The sequence below is a fragment of the Triticum aestivum genome, chromosome 2D, assembly GCF_018294505.1.
Source record: "Triticum aestivum cultivar Chinese Spring chromosome 2D, IWGSC CS RefSeq v2.1, whole genome shotgun sequence".
Taxonomy (NCBI): Eukaryota; Viridiplantae; Streptophyta; class Magnoliopsida; order Poales; family Poaceae; genus Triticum; species Triticum aestivum.
This window is the reverse complement of record NC_057799.1, coordinates 650,476,802-650,501,267: the sequence shown is the minus strand read 5'-3', so window position 1 is coordinate 650,501,267 and position 24,466 is coordinate 650,476,802. Positions and strand designations below refer to the sequence as shown.

The 24,466-nt window shown below is 47.6% G+C and overlaps 2 protein-coding genes across 2 annotated transcripts in view; both read right to left on the bottom strand.

Annotated features, from left to right (window-relative positions):
* LOC123056183 (uncharacterized) overlaps positions 1-3,620 on the bottom strand; it is a 29,415-nt gene extending 25,795 nt beyond the window's left edge. Inside the window, exon 1 of the mRNA XM_044479881.1 lies at positions 2,399-3,620. Within this exon, the coding sequence (XP_044335816.1) occupies positions 2,399-3,445 (1,047 nt within the window). The 5' untranslated portion in view covers positions 3,446-3,620. The remainder of the gene's footprint in view (positions 1-2,398) is intronic.
* A 7,831-nt stretch (positions 3,621-11,451) lies between these two features.
* On the bottom strand, positions 11,452-23,771 carry LOC123056182 (disease resistance protein Pik-2-like). Its single transcript, XM_044479880.1, has 3 exons — positions 23,385-23,771; positions 23,211-23,282; positions 11,452-13,522 (listed from the first exon to the last, which is right to left on the bottom strand). The coding sequence occupies exons 1-3, from the start codon at positions 23,769-23,771 to the stop codon at positions 11,501-11,503; spliced, it is 2,481 nt and encodes an 826-aa protein (XP_044335815.1). The 3' UTR covers positions 11,452-11,500.
* Between the last annotated feature and the right edge of the window lie 695 nt (positions 23,772-24,466).

Sequence of the window (24,466 nt, the reverse complement as noted above, 5' to 3'; positions counted from 1 at the left end):
TTTTGGACTTCCGTCCGGGAGGGGCATCGGGCGTGGATAGGAGGGACCTCGGTTACCCTTTCAAGGAGGAGAAACGACACTGAAAGACGTCGCCGCTGCCGAGCCAAGCCAGCCGACTAAAGTTTCCTCTAGTCCCAATCCTACACCACCAACCTCCGTCTGCTCTGAATCCAGCACGAGCCGTAACCGGAACCTTCAGAGAAGAGGGTTCCATGGGGACAAACAACACTCCAAATCTGGCAATGAGGAAGATCGCTCGGCTCCATTCTTGCCACCTGCAGGCACCTCCCCACCCTCATGGTTGAGGCACCACCATGCCTCCACTCGCGCCCCTCCATCAGACACTGAGACCGGCCGCCAACCACTGAGCCATCACGACCCAAGGTGCGCCAATGCGCAGCCACAGAGTTATCGCCCTACAGCCCGAGCGCCGCCGCGAGAAGAGGTCCCGCTGCCACCGTCAGCCGCGTGCGCTGACGGTGGCAAACTTGGCAGATCTCGAGGTAGGGATCCCAAGCTAAGCATCTAAGTACAATGGTAACAAGGAGACGACGTTTTACCTAGGTTTGGGCTCTCCAAGGAGATAACACCCAACGTCATTCTTGCGTTTATTATGTTGGATTGACTATAGAATACATATTTCTACCAAGAGATTGGTGTGTCCTCTACGAGCCTAGCCACTCAGTTTATATAGATGTCGGGGGTTCTAGGGTTACAATATGCAAGTCGTCTACCTACAAGAATACTGATTCGTCTACGAATCCAGCTTCTTGGAGCATACGTCAAGTTTCTGGATCCTTCCACTTTCGCGCCATGGGTTGTTTGATGTGGCCCACGCCGAAACAAAAGGGGTCCTCGGCCCGGCCCACCAGGCCGAAAGATGACATGGTGAGAGGCCATCTAGCCGGGACACCGTCGCGCGCATCGTCGGCAGCCTAGTCCGGCCGCGGCGTGGCGGAAGGGGAGGGAGAAGGGCCGGCGGTGCTAGGTTTCCTGGGAGCGCCCAAGTAACACTAGCTAGGTTGGGCAACGCGGAACGTTTTTTCTCCAGGGATGAAGCAATAGAAAGTTCTATAGTCTCACCATCACAACGTTTTGACTTATTAATTTACAAGTTCTGAAACAAGATCGTCTTACTGGATGAGTGTAACATACGTCTATGCTTTTTTTCTCAGAATATTTACGCCAATGGCTTCTCAGATTTTCTAGATGCGGCGATTTCTTTCGAGTTAATGTACTCGGTACAAGTATTTGATAGACAATATAGTTCTTGTGATAGGTGCTAAATAGACTGCAAGCTAGATGCGTGCAATGTAAGGGCATCTCTAGCCGACCCCCTAAAAAATAGAGGAGTAAACGGCCAAGGGATACACTCCTCAAGGCCATGCAGGCCAGGAAGGAGGAGAAGACCAGGAGGGCGCAGTGGCAGCGGCAGCAGACGGGAGGACCGATGCAGGCCGGCAGGAGGTCTGCCTACACTAGATCCTATGACCAGGAGGGCGCAGCGGCAGCAGCCCGGAGGACTGTAGCAGGCTGGCGGGAGGTCGGCCTCCACTGGATTCGGCATGGGTGAACGAAATAATGGCGGGTGCACGGGATCCGGCGCGGATGAGATGCGGCGGTGATGTGGCAGCGGCGGCGGGATGGGGTTGTGACGCGGGTGACGAATCTGGTGTGGGAGGGAAGGCGAAGGGAGCGAGGAGATTTTACTCGACTGCCTCGAGAATGAGTATATTTACTCGTCCACGGGCTGAGGAATAAAAAAAGTTACTCCTCTAACCTGTTTATGAGATCGGCTAGGCATCGGTTAAAAGAGTAAAACCGAAAATTTACTCCTTTATAGCTTTAAGAGATCGATTAGAGATGCCTAAGTGTACCAAATATAGTTATGAATAACCAGCTTATTAAACTGTGCAATGTGATCAGACTACGTTGGAAGAGCAGGCAAACATCATGGCCATGCTGCTAATTTACTGACTCATGCACACATCGTTGCAAATATTCGTGGATTCATTTATAAAATGGAGCCGGGGATGTGAACCCTTTTCATCTTAAAAAAGCATCAACAAGTTCACACCCACATGCTATATATGATATGAAATGAAGCGAGAAAATTTACAAGGCTGAAGAAATTCAGTAGGGAGTACATAGTCCCCCTATTTCTTTTTAGTTTTCATATAAGATTTGATCAAAGTCAAACTTTGCAAGGTTTGACTAGCTTTATAGGAAAAGATATCAACACTCACACTATGGAATCAATATTATTAGATGTACGATGAAATTAATTTTCATAACATATAACTTTAGTACTGTGGATGTTGATATATTTTTTATAAAGTTAGTCAAACTTTACAAAGAAACGGAGGGAGTACTGGTTTTCTAGAGATTAGGGTGTTACCTTCTTATAAAATGCACAATGATAATGACCACCGGTGAACTCTCTGAGCACTGATACTCGGTATGGCTCCCCTGCGAGAAAAATTGCATCCCCTATCTGCTTGGTGGAGACGACAATCCGGCTGCCATTGTTATTGTCTGGCAGGTACAATCTGATGATCTCCCACTCTACAACACTGGATATTCCTTCAAGGATTACAAGATATCTCTGCTCAGCCAATTGCTTTATCGGATCATCTTCTAAAATCCCGCCCTTGAAATGGACAGCTTGGCAAGACTGAGAGCTAGCTTGTAACCGAGTCTGTAAGTTCTTGAGGAACTCGTCAGGGTTAAAAGGATGCATCAGCTTTACCCAGGCACGGCTTTTGAATATGTGGCAGATTTCGGGGTCGCAGTAAGCCTTATTGATGATATGTGTTCCCTCAATATCAGATCCTGCACTTCCCCACAAAGAGATTACCTGAAGATCATTTCCCTCGTTGGTTATCAACTTTTGAAGGTTGCAGAAACCGCGGTGCTTCCCATTGGCCTCCCACAGGTCCATCAGGATGTCAATTGTTGATGGACCGGTGGTGGCCAGCTGCACCGCCGGTGATTGTGAGACGGGATCGGAGCCAGAGTCACTTATGAGGTTGTAGCGGGTGTTTCTCTGGCTCACTTCCTCAACCCTCGCCTTGAGCTGCTTCAACTCAGCGACGGCATCGTCGAGGTCCCGACTCCGAGGTGGTGTCATGCAGGAGGGCACCATGCGCCACACCCATTTCCAGGTCGAGTCGTTGTCCAGGTGGATAACGAACTCGACACAGTCTTCGACATCGAAGGCAAGGTCACGGAGCTGCCGCACCCAGGTCTTCACCACTTTATTTCTGGCACGGTCCTTACTAGCGACTTCTAGAAAGGATTGCATCATCTGGAATTCCCCAGTGATGAACGCCAGGTCCTGTTGTGCTGCCGCCTTCAGTGTGTTCTCTTCATCGATGGCGGATTGGACCCTACTCAGGGTCCCCTCCACCGCCGTCTTGGCTAACCCAAGCGCGAAGTCGGCCATTGATGCTCTCTTACTTTCCCTCTCTCCTTGTGTGCTTTGTGTTTGTGGTGTTCCTAGCAACTGATGGATGGTGGCTGATGCTGGGAATTCCGCATCAACTCAGCACACCGAGATGGGATTAAGAAGAGGATGGAGAGAAGCTGTGACATGGCAAACTTTAGCATTGTAAAGGAGACCTGGAGGTCGTGTAAGAAATGGAATTTATATTGGGTGGTTGATGGAGGCGTCGTGCACGCACGTTCATCTTTAGATCTGAATGCATGCGTGCAGTGCGGTGCTGGACTCGTGCCTCGAGTCAATGAATCTACTTGTGCTTAACAAAATTGCTGATCTGCCCCTTAACTGATCCCATCTCCGGGCAATCCACCGGAGGGCCGGAGGGCATGGCAAGGTAGCAAAAATCAAGGTCAAACTACTCATAGGAGTACGTAATTTGGCTCTGGGAGTTGGCAATTAGCATCATCACAAGTAACCGGATGGTATAGTACTAATTAGCTTGCTTAGAAAGATCCGTTCAAATTAACTCCATGCATGGAAAGATTCGTTGATGCGTCAAAACCGGGTGTCCGACGATCTGATCAAGTGGCTGGTAGACTCGTAACAAATAGTGCTTCACAGTGTCCAAATTGGCTGTATTAGAGCACATCTAACGCTTATATAATCCAATCTCCGGCTACTCAGCAAGTCCGCGAAGTGGCAAAAATCAACGCCAAATCCATCTATCATATAGTACTAATTTGCTTCTGGGGACTGGGTTGGCATCAGTACAACTGGATGGTTAGGTACAGCGCGCATTACTGACACTGCCACAATTTGTAAAACTTTAGTGGCAGCCATGGAACTCCGAAGGTGGTGTCACACACAGATTTTTCCTTTGTTTATTGATTGATTCAAGGATGGCAACATGTGAATTATCCTTACCCTACCGTTAGTTGATACTTGATACATCTATATGCTGAAATAAGTGATACATGCTTAATGGTAAACTAATTAGTCTATCATAAACGTGTCTAAATTTTAAAATAAGAACTGGACTTTCCTCTATGATTGTCTTATCAGGATTATCTGCCACCAAGCATGAGGTATATGGGGTCGTCCCGTCCTTATCCTTCCATGAGGTCAAGTAAAAAATGCTTCAAATCATAAACTTGTTGGTGGATTCGTTGATCCATGGAAACCTTCCATGTTGGATGAACGTGGACTGGGAAGCTTAACCTAATCTAATTAAAACCACGGTTAAATGTTTTTCAGTAAACGAACCTGAAGCTGCAAGCCTTGTCACTAATCGGGCTAGTTGTGCTTAAAGGTGTAAAAGTTCCGGTTAAAGATCTGATCTACCGCTTAAATAACCTCATCTCGGGGCAATCTGCCAGAGTGCCTGCGAGATGGCGAAAACCAAGGTCAACTACTTATGGATGTACGTAATTTGGTTCTAGGAGTTGGGATCGGCACAAGTAACCGGGTGGCATAGCCGGTAACTAGGTAACTAGTGAAATATGTGTATGTGCGTTCGCTCTCTGTATTCATTTTGTCGAGGACGTAGGCTTGGTAATGGCTCAAAGTCCATGTGAGAAGCTGTGCTTGCAAAGATCCGTTAATGGCTCAAAGTCCATGTGAGAAGGCGTGCTTAGAATGATTCGTTCAAACCGGTGCTCCACGTTAGATCAACGTGGTAGGTTGGCCGGCTGGAGAAGATTAAGCAGGTTTCTTTGTGGACCTGGCTGCAAATTGGACGTATTACAGCAGATCTAACCGTTATATAATCCCATCTCCGGGCAATCAGCCGGAAAGCAGGGCCCCCGAGGTGGCAAAGATCAAGGTCACCCTCGGTCTGTCGTATTTTATGTCATTAAAACTGTCATGGGCGCAATTGGATGGTTATGCAGCATACGTAGCTAGCTAACCTGTGAAATGGCAGTTGTGTGCATCCCTTTTCAATTTGTTGAGGACGTAGGGCAGGCTCTGGTTTAACAACTATCAAAAGTCAGAAAGATTTGACTTTGATCGATTCGAGGGATGCGCGTTCGTCCTCTAGTGGCCTCGGTGCAAGTTTTTCATCCTGTTGGAATCAATCCACGCGGTTCGACGTGGTCGCTCAAGCTAAATTGGTTTCTTACTATGACCTCAAGCAAGTCCCTTGAAATTTCCTTTTGTAGCCTGGCGTGTCGCTGGTGTCGATTGTTACTCTTTATGTTCCCAATCCCATCTCGTGGTTCCTAGCATTGGGTACACCACCCCCCCCCCCCCCCCCCCCCCCCCCCGCGGCGAGCGAAAAAAAACATGTATCGATCAAATAAAATCTACTCCCTCCGTCTCATAATATAAGAACATTTTTGACACTAGTGTAGGAGTATTTATTTGTCAAAATTTTGAACGTGAATGGTCAACATGTAGTCAAATATGAAGGAAACTCTAATGGGATTGATAGCAATCGATGGCGTGGTGGTGCACACGGGCCATCTATACCAGCAAGATCCGAAATTTGCGGTTACCACGGTAGCCACGAAATACCAGAAAAAAAAGTCGGACGAAATTTAAAATCATATTTTGAATTCAAATTTTTTGAAGTCGATGTAGATAGGTTTTTAACTCCAAAACTAACACCTAGATCTCGCTAGCATAGTGGCTGTTCAACCCGAACTGCCGCTTTGCCAGAAGGTCGTGAGTTCGATCCCTGGTCGCTAAAACTTTTGCATATCAAAAAGAAATTAAAAAGCGTAAGCCTAGAGTCGAACCCGCGACGAGCAGTTGAGGAAAGGGTGGCTTTTCCACTAGACCACAACCACCTCTGCTAAAATAGAGGAGATGGTCTTACATTTAACTACACTCCGAGCGTTTGAATTCAAAATTTTCGAGATTTTTTGCCCAGTATTAGTGCTTCTCGAGGGGGGTCGGTAACCGCGCGAGATCGCGAAATTTCGTTCGGTACCCAAAACAGTGCTCCCCCCCCCCCCCCCCCCCGCCCTGCTTCCCCGCCGCCGTCGGAGGAGGCCGGCGAGCAGTTGAAAATTTCGTTCGGTACCCAAAACAGTGCTCCCCGGCGGACGGCGGGCCTTCCTCCTCTCCTCGCGAGGGGATCCTCTGGCCGAAACATGATGGCGAACCACGTCGCCCGACGTGGAGACGGAGTGGGCGCGATGGGGCGGCGGTTGTGCCTCCACGGCTGCAGGAGCAGCCTTGGGGCCGGCCATGGCGGCTGGCGGCGGTGGATCTGGGGCCCCCACCCCAGATCGGTTCGCCTTCAGATGGTGTGGGCTCGGGCATCGGCCTGACGGCCCTGAGCGGCGGTGTGCGTGCGCGTGGTTGGGGGTGGCTAGAGGTGTGTGCGTGGGGCCGGCATCGTTCGGAGTCTGCTCTGATGTGCACGGCGGTGGGAATATGGCAGGCGGCAGCTGGCGTTGAATCTCGGTAGCGTCATCTCCGACTCGATCTGCTCCGGTTCATGCTAGTTCCAATACCTACCTGGTGCTGGCTAGACGGATCTGGTGAGTGGGCATAGATCCGGAGGAAACTCCAGGCCGGCGTGGCGGCCGCACCAAAGTCGGCGCCCTTGGCGCCGATTCCCATCCTGGAGGCTTCGGCGTGGATCCTACGCTCCCACCTCTACCATGAGCGCAGGCGGAAGCCTCTGTTCCTCTTTTTGGGCGACGATGGCACTTTGGTGTCGTGTTCCTTCCTGAAGGCGTCGGCCGAGAACTGCTCAGGGTGGTGGAGTTGCTGGTAGTTCGGAGTCGACGCGAGATGGCATGTAGGTGGAGTGGTGTGGCATCAACAGTATCATCGACGGCGGGTCTCGGCGGCATGGCGCAGTGGAGACTTGCCGTCCGATGCGCGGAGATGGACTCGCGCAGGAGGAGGAAGCTGTCAGGCGTCATGGTGGCATTGATGGCAGAGAGGCCTGGCATGGTCGGTGCATCAGTTCTGCTCTAAGGATGGGTCGATGGAAGATGGAGGTGACGGCCCTTGCAGCGTGCGGTGCCACTGGGACTTTGCCGGACCGGTGTGTGCCCCAATCCGGGTAGTGGCTTGGATGGGACACCCGGCTTTAGATGTTAGGTTTTGGTGCGATGTCTGTTTGGTATTAGGCCCGGACATTCGGCACACCTTCATCAACGGGACATGAGTAGCAACAGTGTTGCCAAGATGATGGCTTCAGGCTTATTGATGTATCACCTTGTATGGTCTTTGTGAATAATTAATAATATGGTTACATGCCTCTGTCAAATGTAGAGGCCGGGGGTACATCCTCCTTTTCTAGAAAAAATAGTTGAGACTTGATACTGGTCATATCTTAAACAAAACGCATCTATGCTGAAATAAATGATACTCCCTCCGTTCCTAAATATTTGTCTTTCTAGATATTTCAACAAGCGACTACATACGGAGCAAATTGAGTGAATCTACACTCTAAAATATCTCTATATACATCCGTGTGTGGTAGTCAATTTGAAACCTCTAGAAAGACAAATATTTAGGAACGGAGGGAGTATATACTTAAAGATAAACTAATTAGTGTGTGATTAGTATGTCTAAATTTTAAAATAAGAAGTGGACTTTCCTCTATGATTGTCTCGCCAAAGATTATCTGCCACTAAGCATCTGACAGGTATATGCAGCCTTCCCGTCCTTATCCCTCTGAGAGATCAAGTAAAAATAGGTTCACGGTGGTAAATTCATTGATCCATGGAAACAAGTGTTCCACATTGGATCACCGGGGGAGGTCGACTGATAAGCTCAAGCTAAGCTAATGAAATCCGCGGTTAAATTGTTTATTTAAACGACCTTGAAGCTGCCAAAATTGCAGTATAAGAGCTGATCTACCGCTTACATGATCCCATCTCTGGGCAATAATCCGGAGGGGCGGTCACCGTGGTCCCCGCGATCACCCTGCCGAGCAGTGTAGCCGTTGTGGCCAAAAGGGCCACCAGAGGAGGAGCCGCCCCAAGTAATATCGAGAACCGAGGCAGACTCAACGGCGGTGCGCTGGGATAGGTTTTCCTCGGCGAGCTTGACGTGGGAGAAGACCGTTTTGAATGGTGGCAGTGCATTGTGTCTCCCAAGATCACACAGATGGTGTCGAGGCGCTTGTCGAGGCCGTGCAGGATCTGGGTGGTGAGGTCAATCTCGGTGATGGTGTGGTCAATGTCCGCAAGCTCGGCGGTGAGGAGCTTCATCCGGCGGGCGTGTTCGGCGACCGGGAGATCCCCCTGCTTCAGATTTCGGTACTGCCGGTTCGGCATCATGTACTGGGCAGCCTGATTGGCGAGGAAGTAATCACAGATGCGCAACCATAGCTCATACGTGGAGGTGGCACTGACGATGTGGTCGACGAGGTTTTCAGCGAGCGTGGCATAGACCTAGAGAACAAGATGAGCATCGAGCTCGCGGGTAGCGGCATCCGTGTTGGGCAGGAGGGGATGCTCAATGAAGTGGGAGATGCCATAGCAGATCAGAACCATGAGGAAGAAGGAATTCGACTTGTAGTAGTTGTGGTCGTCGGGGTTGAGAAGGAATTTCATGTGGTTTTTGGATGTTGTCGTTGTAGATTGGGTTACGACCTTGGTGAGCTAGGGAAGGTGGTGGTGGCGCAGTAGAGGACAAGAGGGGACGAATTGGGAGACGAAGGGCGGCGAGGTAGCAGCAGCAACACTAGGAGAGGCGCCAGCGGTAGAACCCGTGCCAGAGAGGGAGGCCGGCGAGGTGGCGGCGCTGGTGGCCTGGGAGGTGCCGGCTCTGGTGGCCGAGGATGAGGAAGAGGAGTGCGCAGTCATGGCAAGGAGGTCCTGGTGTGTGATACCAAGTTGAGGCCCTGAGGGATAGAATCGCTCTCTGTTTTTTCTTTTAAAAAAGGAGGATAACCCCCGGTCTCTGCATCAATCGATGCATGTGGCCATATTATTAAATTAAAATGTAACAAGGTCTTAGGTTCCAAAAGAGCTCATAAACTGAGCAAAAGTCTAAAAAAGTAAATCTGAAAAGCGTCACATCTAGAGATAAATCTGAAAAGTGCCACATCATGCGATAAATAAAAGGCTATGATGCCTACACACCTAGCCTATTATTAGCTCGCCATCCAAATCGGCTGAAGATAGCTTGTGCGACCGTCTCCCAGCGGTTGCACCCAATAACCAAAAGCTCCCTGAAGTCCGCATGGGTTAGTAACGATCACATGCAGATCCAAGCTGTATCTTCATAGATAACCTACAAAAAATAAGTGAATTTTGTCCCATTAAAAATCATATCATTCCTGGTATTCCATATAGCCTGAAAAAGTGCACATATACCTATCCGAATATGTTTAGCTATGTGTATGTCCAATCCATTAAGCCACGTCCGAAATAACGTGTTGATGCTCATTGGGGGATGAACGTTAAAAGCTATATGTATTGATCGTCATAGTAATTTTGCAAGTGGACACTCGAGAAAGAGGTGTTTAATCATTTCATGTTGATCACAAAAACAGCATATGGAATTACCAATCCAATTCCGTTTCACCAAGTTATCTTTAGTCAGAATCGCTCTCTCTGTATTGCCTCCATTACTAAACAGTATAACGGGGCTAGTTAGGAGCCTCCACAGCGATTTGAGATCCTAAACTGTTCGATTAAACGTATAAACGAATCAGATCATTCCAACCTCATGCTATTTTCCTTTGCGCCTCGTTCGCTTGCTAAAGCCGGCCGAAGTCGAACCAACGTCAAAAAGGCCGCTGCTCCGCAGACTTATTTTGGTGCCTTCTGATGCTCCGGGCTGCAGTGGGCCGTGAGGCGATGTGGTAATTTTTTTTTCGTGAGACCGACCGCACTTTCGATCCGTGGCGCTACAGCTATTTCGTGATAAAAAGTAGCGCTGCAGCTGCGCCTACCTTTGTCTAAAAAAATATTTGGCTACCTATGGCTTGACTGCATCATTCTTTGTTACTTTTATTCCTCTACTACGCGGCCCCTCTCAGAAAAAAAAGCCTCTACTACACAGCATCTGCCATTGCAAGGCTACAACGAATAATGACACATACCAGATACCACACAGATATGATCGACCACGTATTCAAATGCCTTAGCAAATGGTATGCATAGACAAAACAAATGCACAATGACATTCCAGTGTTGACTTAGATGGCATTATCACCCGTCTCAGTTTTGCAACCTATACCTGAAGTTTCAATATTGCCCAACTATTTATAGAAGTAGGTTCATTTTTCACTTTTCTGTGATGTCCAGATTTTCTCGTACATTTATATTGTCCTTCCAATAAAATGCACGGGCGCAGCAACGCGCGCCTTTACGTTCTAGTACAATGGTACAACATATACATCGGTGGTTACAAGGAAAGCCCGACAGAGATGGCACGCAAGCCCTTGGGCGTGGTCACCAATCCTGAGAATCAGGAGCGAACGCGCGTACATGCACAAGCAACACACACATTACATACATGTGAACATTGGTTGCCAAGGTAGGTGCAGAGAGAATGAATGGACTGATGGCAGCGGCTTGACCGTATAGACTGTATATACACAGCATGCAAATCATGTCAGATGATTGAGTAAGAAATGAATAATGAGGTCTCTGGCAATGCGATGTTGCTACCTCAGCATGCAAATCATGCTTAACCGCGAACGCGGGAAACGTTTGTTTGACTGATGACCTAGTCTTGTTAACTCTGCTGGTTACATGGTCAGTTAACTACGTTTTCTGTTTTGTTTCGATTCGACGATCCTCTGACTAGAGCACTGGCTACGACTACGAGTCTACGACACTGGCTCATATAAACAATTCTTTTAGTAACACAAGTAGCCAGCCCTCGCATTGATTCTACGCCATAAACGCTCGCTGATACAGCCAGCATATAGAGAAAAAAAATATTTAGTCACAATTCGAAAAGATGATCAACCTTTTGATTACAACAAAGCACGTCATACATGTGCGGGATGCTGCAGGTTCAAGCTAGAAATCTAGATTTTCTCATGGCAATCCGGAAAGAAGGATTGTACATGTGAAATTGTGCATACAAGAAAAGATAAAAAAAAACGATAGAAGGAAGGCAAGAGAGCATGTACTATTGCAGTGGCTCCAGCTTCAAGACTGGCTTCTTATCATGACCGTCAACAAGTTCCTGCAGGTGCGCCTGTTGTTCCTCGCTGTAGGAACCCTTAAGCCAGACTGTCTTGAGATGGGGCAAAGAGCTTAACCCAAAGATCCCAGAAACCCGGAAAAATGATCCTTTGGAGCACTGGATTATCAGCACCAAAACACCACGGGAAATGTAATGATAATCCAAAGATACCTCTAACTGGGAGCTGCAATCCATCTTGAGGACCCGAGGTACAACATTAACAACCCTGTCGAGGTAGTTGAATTCAGCCTCGCTAAAATCTATCTTATGGTCTCCTTGCACCTTGATGCAGAGACGATTTAGGATACCATAAAGTGGCAATTTGTCTTTCAAGAATAAGTGCATGTCGAATGGCCTTGTAATAGTCATATCAAGATCCACCTTTCTGATATTTAGAAGACCCTTGATAGTGTCTGGCAGTTTCCTTATAGGCCCGTACAACTTAAGGCTCTTCAGGGTCTCAGGTGGCTTGAAGCTATCGTCCAGGCAATCTTCATCAAATCGCACAGACAAGGATTCCAGATGGCAATTCTTATCCGAGAGTGCAGAACACAGCAGCTGCCAGTTTTTCTTATTTATGCCGCACACTCTGAGCTTGAGCAATTGGGTTAGTTTTGCGAGCTGCTTTAGAAAGGCCTCCCCACCTGCTGCATTGACATTCACCACACCAAGAGTATGTAAGGCCACAAGTTTTTCAATCCCCACCGGAACCTTGACACTGCAAGTTTTTCTATCTCTCCTGGACCCACACAAGCTCCACGTAATAGGTGCAAACTTGGGCAACCGAGGTACTACTGAAGTGCGTGACTGTTTGGATGCCCATCCCACCTTTGGTAGCATCGAGCAGTGTTGGGCTTCTGATGATGTTGCTGCCTGTGCTGAGCTTTCGGTAATGCAAATTTCAGGAGATGGCTGTACTATTGGCCAGCCTGAAGATATGCTGCTATCACGGCCTTCTAGTTCAGCTGATGTTGCAGTTGGTAGTTGGCTTGTGACCCCATCACCGTCTTCTGATGACGCGGATGTCCAATCATCATCTGGCAATACAACGGTGCCAGCATGGATATATTGCAGCTTCTGTAGCTTGATAATGGAAGATGGCAACATGACTATGGAGGTGAATCTTACATCAAGAGTCTGTAGCTGCCTCAACCCTCCCAATGTATCCGGCAGACGACTGATGTTCCTGCATCCTCGTAGGGAGATGAACTTAAGGCTCAACAGATTCAAAAATATCTGCTCAATATCATCATCTTTTATTGCTATCATGTCTTCCAGGTCGAGCACTCGAAGCCGTTTCATCTTAATAGAGATAAAGAAGGAACACCATGCCCCAAAAATTGTCAAAGACCGCAGCCGTGCAAAGTCGATGCCCTCAAACACATTTTTGTCCCTCTGCCAGTTAGTCATTATGGTCAGGTGTTGCCCTGTGGGTTGTGTGTTTGGACTGCAACGCCCATCCAAGGCAAAAACAAGATTATCCTCCATTGGCCGTGAAACGATGTATTCACGGAAGAAACCATTGACTTGACAGATATTATTGTTTGTTACTTGCTGGATTATGCTCAATTTAACAAGCTCAGACAAGCGATTTTGCGCATTCTCCCTTGCAGTACAACCAAGTGTGTCCCTTGAGTAGCCCTCGGCGATCCATCTCCTCACTAAACGGCCTCGCCTGATTTTGCTGCTTGCAGGGAAGACAGACAGGTAGAGGATACATGGCTTTACCAAATCTGAACAAGAATCAAAATAGGAATGCATCCAAGACAATAGACCTCTCAAACTATGGAACTGAGGGTCGGTCTCCAATTTGAGCATAAAGTCATCATTCATATCCTCCCAGAATAACCAATTTAAGGGTTTGCCCATAGCAGACACTACTTTGGGAAGCCCACCACATTTTGCAACAAGTTTTGCAAGGTCCACCTTTCCGTTTAGATGAGCCAGCAACTCAGGGTTAATAATCTGTTGTTAAAAAAAAATTAAATTATGAGACTCATAAAAATCCAATTTGGACATTACACTTGCTGTTTAACTGTAGAATAATCTGTTGTTGAACTTTAGATCAGACCTATATGGTTATACAAGTTGAACAATGGATTTCATTACAAAAAACTAAGCAATCTCTGATTTACTTATTTTTGCGACAAAATCTCTGATTAGACTAAATAAAGGATTACAAAGGAATAGATTGCACGGAAGAACATAACACAAATGAATGGATTGGACTGAACATTAAGAACAAGATTTGAAGCAATGTGAGCATGTATTCTCTGCCTAATAATCGCTATGTGACCAAGCGTTTCTAGATCAGGCAAGTTGTAGAAATGATATTACCGCGCTTCTGTGGAAGTGTAGAAATGATATTACTGCGCTGGGTGTTACTGCGCTTCTGTGGTCTATTTAGAAGTGTAGAAATGATATTGTTTTCAGATAATAAAAATTCGTGATTCCATGATTCTGATAAAGTTTATGTGCAATTGGATCATTGATTGGTCTGTTTTGCAGATAAAAAACCTAGGGCAAAAGCTGCTGATGTTGGGAGCAAATCTTCTAGAGCATGTAGCAAGTGAGGTCTACCGAGCATCGCAATGATGGAGACCAGGGTTTCGAAGACTGCAATGAGAAGAGGCTGGAGGGGGGCTTGTTCCTTTTAGCTGCTCTTGTTGTGCTGCTTTTAATCCTTGTTGGTCTTCTAGTAGTAGGGATGCTAGTTCTTACTTTTGGAGGGAGGGGGGACGTCTGTTCCCCACCCTTTCATCTGGAGCTGGTGTTAGCTTGTGCAAACCTGGTAGTACTGCTTGTTAGGTTTATCTGAGATGTTGGTAGTTATCTAGGTGCTGGTACTTGAACATGGTTTTGTTAATGAAATCGGAGGGAAACTCCCTCTTTTATTCAAAAAAAAAAGATCAGGCAAGTTGTGCATGCCACCAGTTAGTGGTCCGGCCATCTGTTTGGAGAAAAAGGTGTGGTTTTGCACTTTTTCTTCTGTACACCCCCCCCCCACCCCCCAAACACATCGACGGTCAAGATTGGTTTATACCTCTTCATAATTAAGGGCATGATGGGAAATCATCCAAATCCCTGCTTAACGCGACCTTACGGGTGCTCGGTAGCAACAGAAACTACCACTAGTAGAAAAAGGACCTAATGTGAGACACATTAGTCCCGGTTCGATTTTGGCCCGGTACTAATGGTACCATTAGTGCCGGTTCCAACGGCTATGTATTAATGCCAGTTCGTTATGAACCTTAAGTACCGGTTCGTGTCACGAACCGGTACTAAAGGGGTGGTGGCAGGCTGGCGTCAGGCCGGGGCCCACGATCACCTTTAGTACCGGTTCGTGGCACAAACCGGTACTAAAGGGCTAACCTTTAGTACCGGTTCGTGCCACGAACCGGGACTAAAGGGGTTTGACCTATAGTCTCGGTTGGAGACACAAACCGGAACTATAGGGATATTTTCAAACTCTACCCCCCACTGTGTATCGTCATTTCAGTTTTGAATAATACAAAAGAAAATGATAAAAAATTCAAAAAATACAATTCTTTGAGAAGTAGTTATATTACTACATCTACTAGTTAGGAAAACTAAAAAACATAAATTTAGACATGTTTTGCAAAAAGTGTAGGGAAAATGTAAAACGGCTATAACTTTTGCATACGATGTCGGAAAAAACGTATAATATATCAAAAAATTTCAGCACGAAAATCCGCATCCGATTTTGACCGCCTACAGCCTGTTTGCAATTTTTTAGAATCCCCAAATTCCAAAAGGAAAAAAAGATATGCTCCAATTTCAGTTTTTTTAATTTTGGTTAAATCTGATCAAACTACTTATTCAAGAAGTATTAATGTTGCAACATAATTATTCAGGAATATTAGTGTTACTAAATAATTATTTCAATTTTTTGAATTTTGGTCAAATCTGGTCAAACTTATTCAAGAAATATTAGTGTTACTAACTGTTTTTTAGAATAATAGTTCCAAACTCCAACGGTGAAACGTGTGACCTAATGCTCAAGCTAAACTGCTGAGGGTTAATAGGATTGACAGCTTACATTTGTCAAGAAAACAACAAGTGTAGACTTGGAAAGTAGGGGGAATAGAACTCTGAAGTTAAGCGTGCTCCGGCTGGGGGAGTGAGAGGATGGGTGACCGGCCGGGAAGTTAGACGATTTAAAATGAGTGATCTACACTTGAGCAGTTAAGAGGGGTGATTAGAGACTAAATCATCAAATAATTCAGAAAATTGAGAATTGAAAAAAAAAAATCAAATATTTTTTACAAATTTTTTAAAAAAAATTCAAAAAAAATACCTCTAGTACCGGTTGGTAACACCACCAACCGGTACGAAAGGTCCCCCATACCACGGCGCGAGCTCACGCCACGTGGTGGGCCTTTAGTGGCGGTTCGTGCCGAACCGGTACTCTGGGGGGGGGGGGGGGGGGCTTTAGTCTCCACCCTTTAGTGCCGGTTGCAGCCCTTACGAACCGGTTTTAAAGCTCCGTTTTCTACTAGCGTACATCCCCGACGTGTGCTACCACCCACACCGGCGAGCATTCCATGGGCGAAGAGCGGTGCAAGGGGATGAACCGTGTGGGCAGGGAAGAGTTCGAGAAGCACGTGTGGCGGCTGGGCCGTCTCTCATACCCCAACCTCCTCCAGCTCGTCGCCTCTTAGTACTACCGTAAGGAGGAGATGCTCCTCATGAGCTCATGCCTCATGCACGACTATGTCCCCAACTTATCGAAGCAGAATATTATTGGACCAACGTTAGTGTTAATGAATAAAGCTAGCTGATTGATTCTTTGCTTAGAAATTCAAGTATGACAAAGCCGACAACTCTGCTACTCCTATAGATTAACCATCAAGGACGACATGGCACAAAAACTGGAAGGCCTCTTCAACATGGGTGGGGGGGATGTTCCCATGTCCTTTATGTTCGGGTTCTGGTTATGTGGCTGTTAGTCTTCTTGAAGTAAACCTCTTAGTAGTTTTAGTGAGCTGATCTGGGTTGTGGATTAGCTTTTTAGGCGTTGCTACTTGGTGAACCTGGTTTCGTTAATGAAATCAAAAGGAAAACCCCTCTTTTTAAAACAACTAGTTCTTGCACTCCAAGAGTTGGCCGTGGGGGCGCCAGTGGCCACTGGCTGCTAAACGTTGATGATGATCAGGAGAGATGGTTCAGGTGGCTTTCGGTGGCCGTTTGCGGTGGGCTGGTCCGCGGCACACCGGCAAGGAGGGACTGCGGGCGGCGAGTAGACGCCGCAGAGAGCTGGGGAGCCAACGGGATGCGACGCGTATCGTTCTACGTATGGATTAATTAGCGATAGGGTTAGAGCATCTACAGCCAGACTAGGCAAATCAGGGCCCTCGAACACCCGGGCACACGTCCGGACAAGTTCGCGGGCAGTCACTGGGTCAGTCTTCAAATTTGGTCATCTACATCCGGATACCTCATATTAGAATCTTAAATCCATTCAAAAGCATGCAAACGATAAACTCCATGTAGATCAACTACCCTAGACCCCGTCGATGATATCCACTATCTCCGTGCCCAGCTACGGGTACATGGGCGACAACTACAGCTCCGGCTCCTCCGCCTGGTCCTCCACCACAGCCCTCGTCTCAAGTTTGGCGAAAAGTGCGCCGGTCGCCGTCCGCTCCTGCTGGATGAATTGCAGATTAGCTTCACATAGGCCTCATCCTGGATGGACTCCAGGACGGCATGCTGTGTTGGAAATATGCCCTAGAGGCAATAATAAAATGGTTATTATTATATTTCCTTGTTCATGATAATTGTCTATTGTTCATGCTATAACTGTATTAACTGAAAACCGTAATACATGTGTGGATACATAGACCACAACATGTCCCTAGTGAGCCTCTAGTTGACTAGCTCGTTGATCAATAGATGGTTATGGTTTCCTGACCATGGACATTGGATGTCATTGATAACGGGATCACATCATTAGGAGAATGATGTGATGGACAAGACCCAATCGTAAGCATAGCACAAGATCGTGTAGTTCGTTTGCTAAAAGCTTTTCTAATGTCAAGTATCATTTCCTTAGACCATGAGATTGTGCAACTCCCGGATACCGTAGGAATGCTTTGGGTGTGCCAAACGTCACAACGTAACTAGGTGGCTATAAAGGTGCACTACGGGTATCTCCGAAAGTGTCTGTTGGGTTGGCACGAATCGAGACTGGGATTTGTCACTCCGTGTGACGGAGAGGTATCTCTGGGCCCACTCGGTAATGCATCATCATAATGAGCTCAAAGTGACTAAGTAGTTAGTCACGGGATCATGCATTACGGAACGAGTAAAGTGACTTGTCGGTAACGAGATTGAACGAGGTATTGGGATACCGACGATCGAATCTCGGGCAACTAACGTACCGATTGACAAAGGGAAGTGTATACGGGATTGCTTGAATCCTTGACATCATGGTTCATCCGATGAGATCATCGTGGAACATGTGGGAGCCAACATGGGTATCTAGATCCCGCTGTTGGTTATTGGCCAGAGAGCTGTCTCGGTCATGTCTGCATGATTCCCGAACCCGTAGGGTCTACACACTTAAGGTTCGGTGACGCTAAAGTTGTTATGGGAATTAGTGTGCAGTTACCAAATGTTGTTCGGAGTCCCGGATGAGATCCCGGACGTCACGAGGAGTTCCGGAATGGTCCGGAGGTAAAGATTTATATATGGGAAGTCCTATTTTGGCCACCGAAAAATGTTCGGGATTTTTCGGTATTGTACCGGGAAGGTTCTAGAAGGTTCCGGAGTGGGGCCCACCTGCATGGGGGACCCACATGAACGTGGGTAGTGGGGGCAAGGCCCCACACCCCTGGTCAAGGCGCACCAAGATCCCCCCTTAGAAGGAATAAGATCATATCCCGAAGGGATAAGATCAAGATCCCTAAAGAAGGGGGATAACAATCGGTGGGGACGGAAATGATGGGATTTCTTTCCTCCCACCTTTGCCAACGCCCCAATGTACTTGGAGGGCAAGAAACCAGCCCCTCCACCCCTATATATAGTGGGGAGGCGCATGGGAGCTTCACCCTTCCCCTGGCGCAGCCCTCTCCCTCCCCAACACCTCTGTCGTGCTGCCGGAGAACTGCAAGCTCCACCACCACGCCGTCGTGCTGCCGGAGCTCTCCCTCAACTTCTCCTCTCCCCTTGCTGGATCAAGAACGAGGAGACGTCCCCGGGCTGTACGTGTGTTGAACGCGGAGGCACCGTTGTTCGTGCTTAGATCGGATTCGGCCGCGATCTGAATCGCTTAGTGAACGACTCCACCGACGGCGTTCTTGTAACGCTTCCGCATCGCAATCTTCAAGGGTATGAAGATGCACTCCCCTCTCTCTCGTTGCTAGTAGCTCCATAGATTGATCTTGGTGATGCGTAGATTTTTTTTGAATTTCTGCTACATTCCCCAACATGCTGCTCCACCATCTCGCTCGCTTGGTTGACGGCAAACTCTGCATCCACGTCCTCCATATTGAAGCCCAGAGCCGGCGCCAGCTCCTGCTCTGACTGGTCCGTCCATGGAATAGGCGCATACAGACTTCAACGCCGCCATGGCGAAGGAGGATCAGCCTACACTGGTTCCTATGTCGGCATTTTGGCAGGCGTAGGAGGAGCAGCGGTACAACTTGATCCTCCTCGAGCACCACCGGCTAGTGGTGGTCTAAATGTACCCCGGCTCCGATGTCGGCATTTCGGCAGACGCAGGAGGAGTTGCGGTACAACTTGATCCTCGTCGAGCACCACCGGCTACCAGAGGTCTAAATCTACGGCCACAGAGGAGGCCGTGGTGGCCATGGTAATGGCGGACCCGCACTTCGTTGCGTACCAGCTGGCACTCTACGAGGCCGCGCGTGCTCAAGCGGCGCTCACAATGTAGAGGTGGCGCCACCGGACACGGACACGGCCGCACACACGCTGGAGGCGCAGGAGGTCGAGGACGAGAACACCGTTACCTGTGTGTTCTATGCACCACCGTCCAACTTTCGGGGGCGCATGTGGTAGGTGGTCAGTGACGGACTATCCACTTCCAACATTAACCTCACGTCCATCGGCACCGGGAACGGACAGGTGACGGCCTCCTCTGAGGTTGAATAGGGCATGGGAGGCGGCAGGGCATTGTGTCCCAAATGGGTCTGTCCATCTCTCATGTTTTACTATTCCTTGCCGGAGACCGCACCTTCAACTCGCGGGTCTTGAACCCAGTCGTCGTTCATGGAGACGATAGATGGAGGACGTGGTTGCCGATGCGAAATACAAAGCAAGTGGACGATGAATGCCGCAGTAGGATAGGTATAGGTCCGGCGGCCTATTTTTAATGAAAAATGTTCCAATAGTAATGGATCTGCTCTGGTTTATATGAAAATCAACCGGTTTCCATGAATTTCATCCGGTCCATTGAATTGTTGTTTGAATTATATGCCGATAAGATTGGTTGGCCAGCTCCCAAATCCGTGTCACACTCCGTTGGAGCGGAATGGGCGAATGCGGTTGAGGTCCACTCACACTCCGTTCACCTTGTGGACTTGATTGCAGAGAATGGATGAGGGCGAGAAGAAAGGAGAAGAGGAAAGGGGTAAACTTCAGTGAGATTCCATATGTAAGAGCATCTCCAGCCGTTGGCACCCCCAAGAGGCATAAAATTCGCCGCCTGGGGGCAAGCCGGTGGTATAATCGGCTCTGGGGGCGGTTGGGCACCCAACCTTCGCTCCCAGGCGCTGATGTCGGCCGATTTTTCGGCCCACTTTCGGCCACAAATGGCCCGATATCAGCGCGAATCGGCCCATATTCGGCGTGGTTCAGCATCAATTCTCAACATAAATAATTTTTTATCACATAGTTCATCACAGAAAATCAATAGAAATCAAATAGTTCAACAAAATAGTTCATCAACAAATAGTTCAATACAAATTATATAGTTCAACAAATAAAAACTCATATTTCATCACACGTCGAGCTAGGCGTCGCCCTTGATCCTCCATAGGTGCTCCATCAGATCCTGCTGCAGTTGTTGATGCACATGTGGGTCTCGGATCTCATGACGCATACTGAGGTAGGCAGTCCAGGTTGCCGGTAGCTGGTGATCAACTTGGGCAAGAGGACCCTACCTGTAGTATGGTTCAGTGTCAAACACTGGCTCTTCCTGCTCGCTCTTAATGATCATATTGTGCAAGATGACACAACAAGTCATGATTTCCCACATTTGATCTTTCGACCGTGTCTGAGCAGGGTACCAGACAACAGCACATCGAGATTGGAGCACACCAAATGCTCGCTCGACATCCTTCCTGCAAGACTCCTGAACCTTGGCAAAGTGGGACTTTTTGCCTCCTGGCACAACGTTTGAAATAGTTTTCACAAATGTCTACCATCTCGGATAGATGCCATCAGCTAGGTAGTACCCCTTGTTGCAGTGCCCCCCATTGACCTCGAAGTTTCCGGAGGAGAATGACCTTCAACAAGCTTGGCAAAGACAGGGGAGCACTGCAGGACGTTGATGTCATTGTGAGTTCCTGGCATCCCAAAGAAAGAGTGCCAAATCCAGAGGTCCTGTGTGGCCACTGCCTCAAGTACCACACTGCAACCGCCTTTGGCGCCTTTGTACAACCCCTGCCAAGCAAATGGACAGTTCTTCCATGTCCAATGCATGCAGTCGATGCTTCCAAGCATCCCAGGAAATCCTCTTGCTGCATTCTGTGCTAGGATCCGAGCAGTATCTTCAACATTGGGTGATCGCAAGTATTGCGGTTCAAACACTGTCACCACTGCCCTGCAGAACTTGTAGAAACACTCAATGGTCGTGGACTCGGCAATGCGCCCATAGTCGTCGAGTGAATCACCAGGAGCTCCGTATGCAAGCATCCTCATAGCTGTCGTGCACTTCTAGATTGAGGTGAATCAAAGTGTGCCGATATAATCCTTCTTGCACTTGAAGTAGTTGTCAAACTTCCGGATGGAATTCACAATCCTGAGGAAAAGCTTTCGGCTCATCCGATAACGGTGCCGAAATGTTTTCTCGCCGTGCAATGGAGCGTCGGCGAAGTAGTTGGAGTAGAGCATACAGTAGCCTTTCAGACGATGCCGGTTCGTTGCTTTCACCCGCCCCGGCACCGAGCCACCTCGCCGCGGCTTTTCATTGCTCGCGAGCAGGCCGGCGAGGGCGGCAAGCACCATGAGATGCTCCTGCTCCTGGACGTCGGCTTCGGCCTCCTCCTCCAGCAACGCCGCGAGCGCCTCCTCGTTGTCCGAGTCCATCGCCGGGCCGGGCAGACAAACCGCCGAACACCTTGCGGGCGTGTTGGGCGCGCACCCGCTGGTGTACTGCCCCTGCGCGGCCGGAACACCGGAAAATCGCGCCGGACGGTGGTGGAGAGGCTGCCGCGGCGAAACCTGTTCTCTTTTCCGGCGGGAAATGGCCTATCTAGCTCTAGTTGGTGGTGGGCGGCACCGGGATCGGCAGGGTGGTGGCCTAGCGCGGGGAGTATGTGTCCTTATCAGAAAAAAAGTTCATCGCTGGTCGTTGCCCTCCACATCAAAAAATATGTTTATCACTTGTGTTAATCTGAAGAGGAATGTGTTCGCTTTGATCACGCATCCATATGCATGTCCGTCTAATCTTAAATCAAAGCGCTCGTCCAACAGTAAATGAGAGAGAGAGGGAGAGAAGGAAAGAAGCACACAGCTGATAAGCCGATGGCCGGTGGCGGAGAAGAATACACCCACCGAGAGAGAATAGACTCAGGGGGTGTTTGGTTCAGGGACTTTTTTCAGAGACTAGAAAAAGTCCCTAAAAAGTCTTTAGAAACCAAACGGGAGGGACTTTTTCTACAGGGACTAGAAAAAGACTCTACTAGAGAGTCTTTTTTGATTAGTCCCTGGGACTAGAAAAAGTCCTAGGACTTCTGAACCAAACACCCCCTCAGGTTTCCTAATTAGCGGGATAATTTTGCGGGCCATGAGTGCATCTTAGGGGCTAAAGAAGACTGCGCCCCCGTTTCAGTTTGCATGTGGCCCTTACAGCGTGGATGGATAGAATGAGGAAAGGGAATCTAAGTTTACACGTGGGAGTTTAGTAGGGAATTAGGCGTGGGAAGTTGAATTTTAGTCCCAATCCCTGTTAGGTGTGTGGTGGGAATTGGTAAACGGAATTTGATGGAAAATAACTTCCCACCTGAATAAAAAGGAGGGAGGCTGGGAAGAGATACGTGAGAATTGACCTCCCTAATTCCCTTTCCCCATCACACCTCAATTCCCTTGCCCTCAAACCAAACAACGGATTATATGTCACCTACCCCTTAGATTCTCATTCCCTATCTCTATCTAAAACTTGATTAGTTTTAGCTCATTAAGGTTGTACAAAATTTCATTGGTGTTAAAAAAGCACTTCTTTTAGTATATTTACAAACAATACTACCAAATCAAAAGGGTAATTGTTTATCCGGCTTGTTTGTTGAGGACTCGCCTCACTCAGTTTATCCCAGCTTTCATCAATGATGCCTACTTTGTAGGAAAAAAGGTAATAATGTAAAATTGCAGGAGCAATTACACGGACCTTTTTGAAGAAATCATAGGCCTCGTCATCTTCTAGACATTTGATATTGATCATATTATGTACCTGCTGCTGGGCACCATGTTCGGCGATGCTTTCTTCAGTTGTGATGATAACTATTTTTGTCTTTGTAGTAGGCTGGGACAAAAGGGCAGTTGTGATCAAGTCCCAGTCATATGTGGACCGCAGACCATCAATAATAACGAGGTTTCTGCCTTGACCCAGGATTTTACGACACACTTGAATTGGGTCCTGACCCTGCATAATACCAATTGCGGCAGCTTCCATCGCTTCAAGATCAGGGCGGTGGAAATCCAGGAGTAAGAGGCGAGAAAATTCCACCAAATTAAACGGGTCAGGCACATCGACCCATGCAGATCTTTGAATGTCGTGAGTTATCAGCTTCTCACGGAAATGGTCGTAACATTCTCTGACGAGAGTTGATTTGCCAACACCAGCAATGCCCCATACCGAGGTGACCCCAGGACGGTACATAATTTGTTCCAACGTCCAACGCACCTCATGTTGAGACTTCACGTCATGTGGAATTTCAATTCTGTTGGAGAGAAACATACTTCGAGCAGCGTCCTTGTAATCTCCATATCCGTAGTAGTCAGAGGCCTGCATGTGTGCGTGAGAAAGAATGAAAGAATAATTATCGTTAAATTTCTATTCTTGAGCACCATAATTTCTGCATGTGTGCGTGAGGACTACCAATATTTCCGGTGCAGTTCAGTTTGCAGCATTTAGGTTGTTGGTGCTGGAGAGCATATGACATGATGCAACAGATGGTCAAACAATTTTAGTACATCAGCAACTACAACATGTACTTTTTTTAATGAATGTCGAAGCTTATAGTAGCTGTCAGCACTGACAGTAAAGCTTATAATACCTTGTTAAAAGGACGAACGGCGATTCATGAGAGAAAGAAGCCGCTTTTTAATATATTTTTTCTGATCATTTTCCGTCATTTAGATGCAGCGGAGAAAGTTGTAGTAAACGTGGCAGTGTGCATCACTAGGTGCATGCATATACCTGGAGAATTTCTCTTCTGTTGTCTAACATTAAGAATTTGTCAGTCAGGTTCTGTATTATACTCCTATTTTGGCTTATATAATACTCCCTCCAATTCAAAATAAGTGTTCTGTTTTTTTCAAATTTAACTAAAACCACGACAATTGTTTTGGATCAAAGGGAGTAGTATTAATTATTTCAAGCTAACATGTGCAAATGCTATGACTAATGTGCAATGTAGCGTTCACAGAATAGGCAACATTTCAAACTTCTCGGATGGAACACCCAAGTTGTTTAGATGATATAAG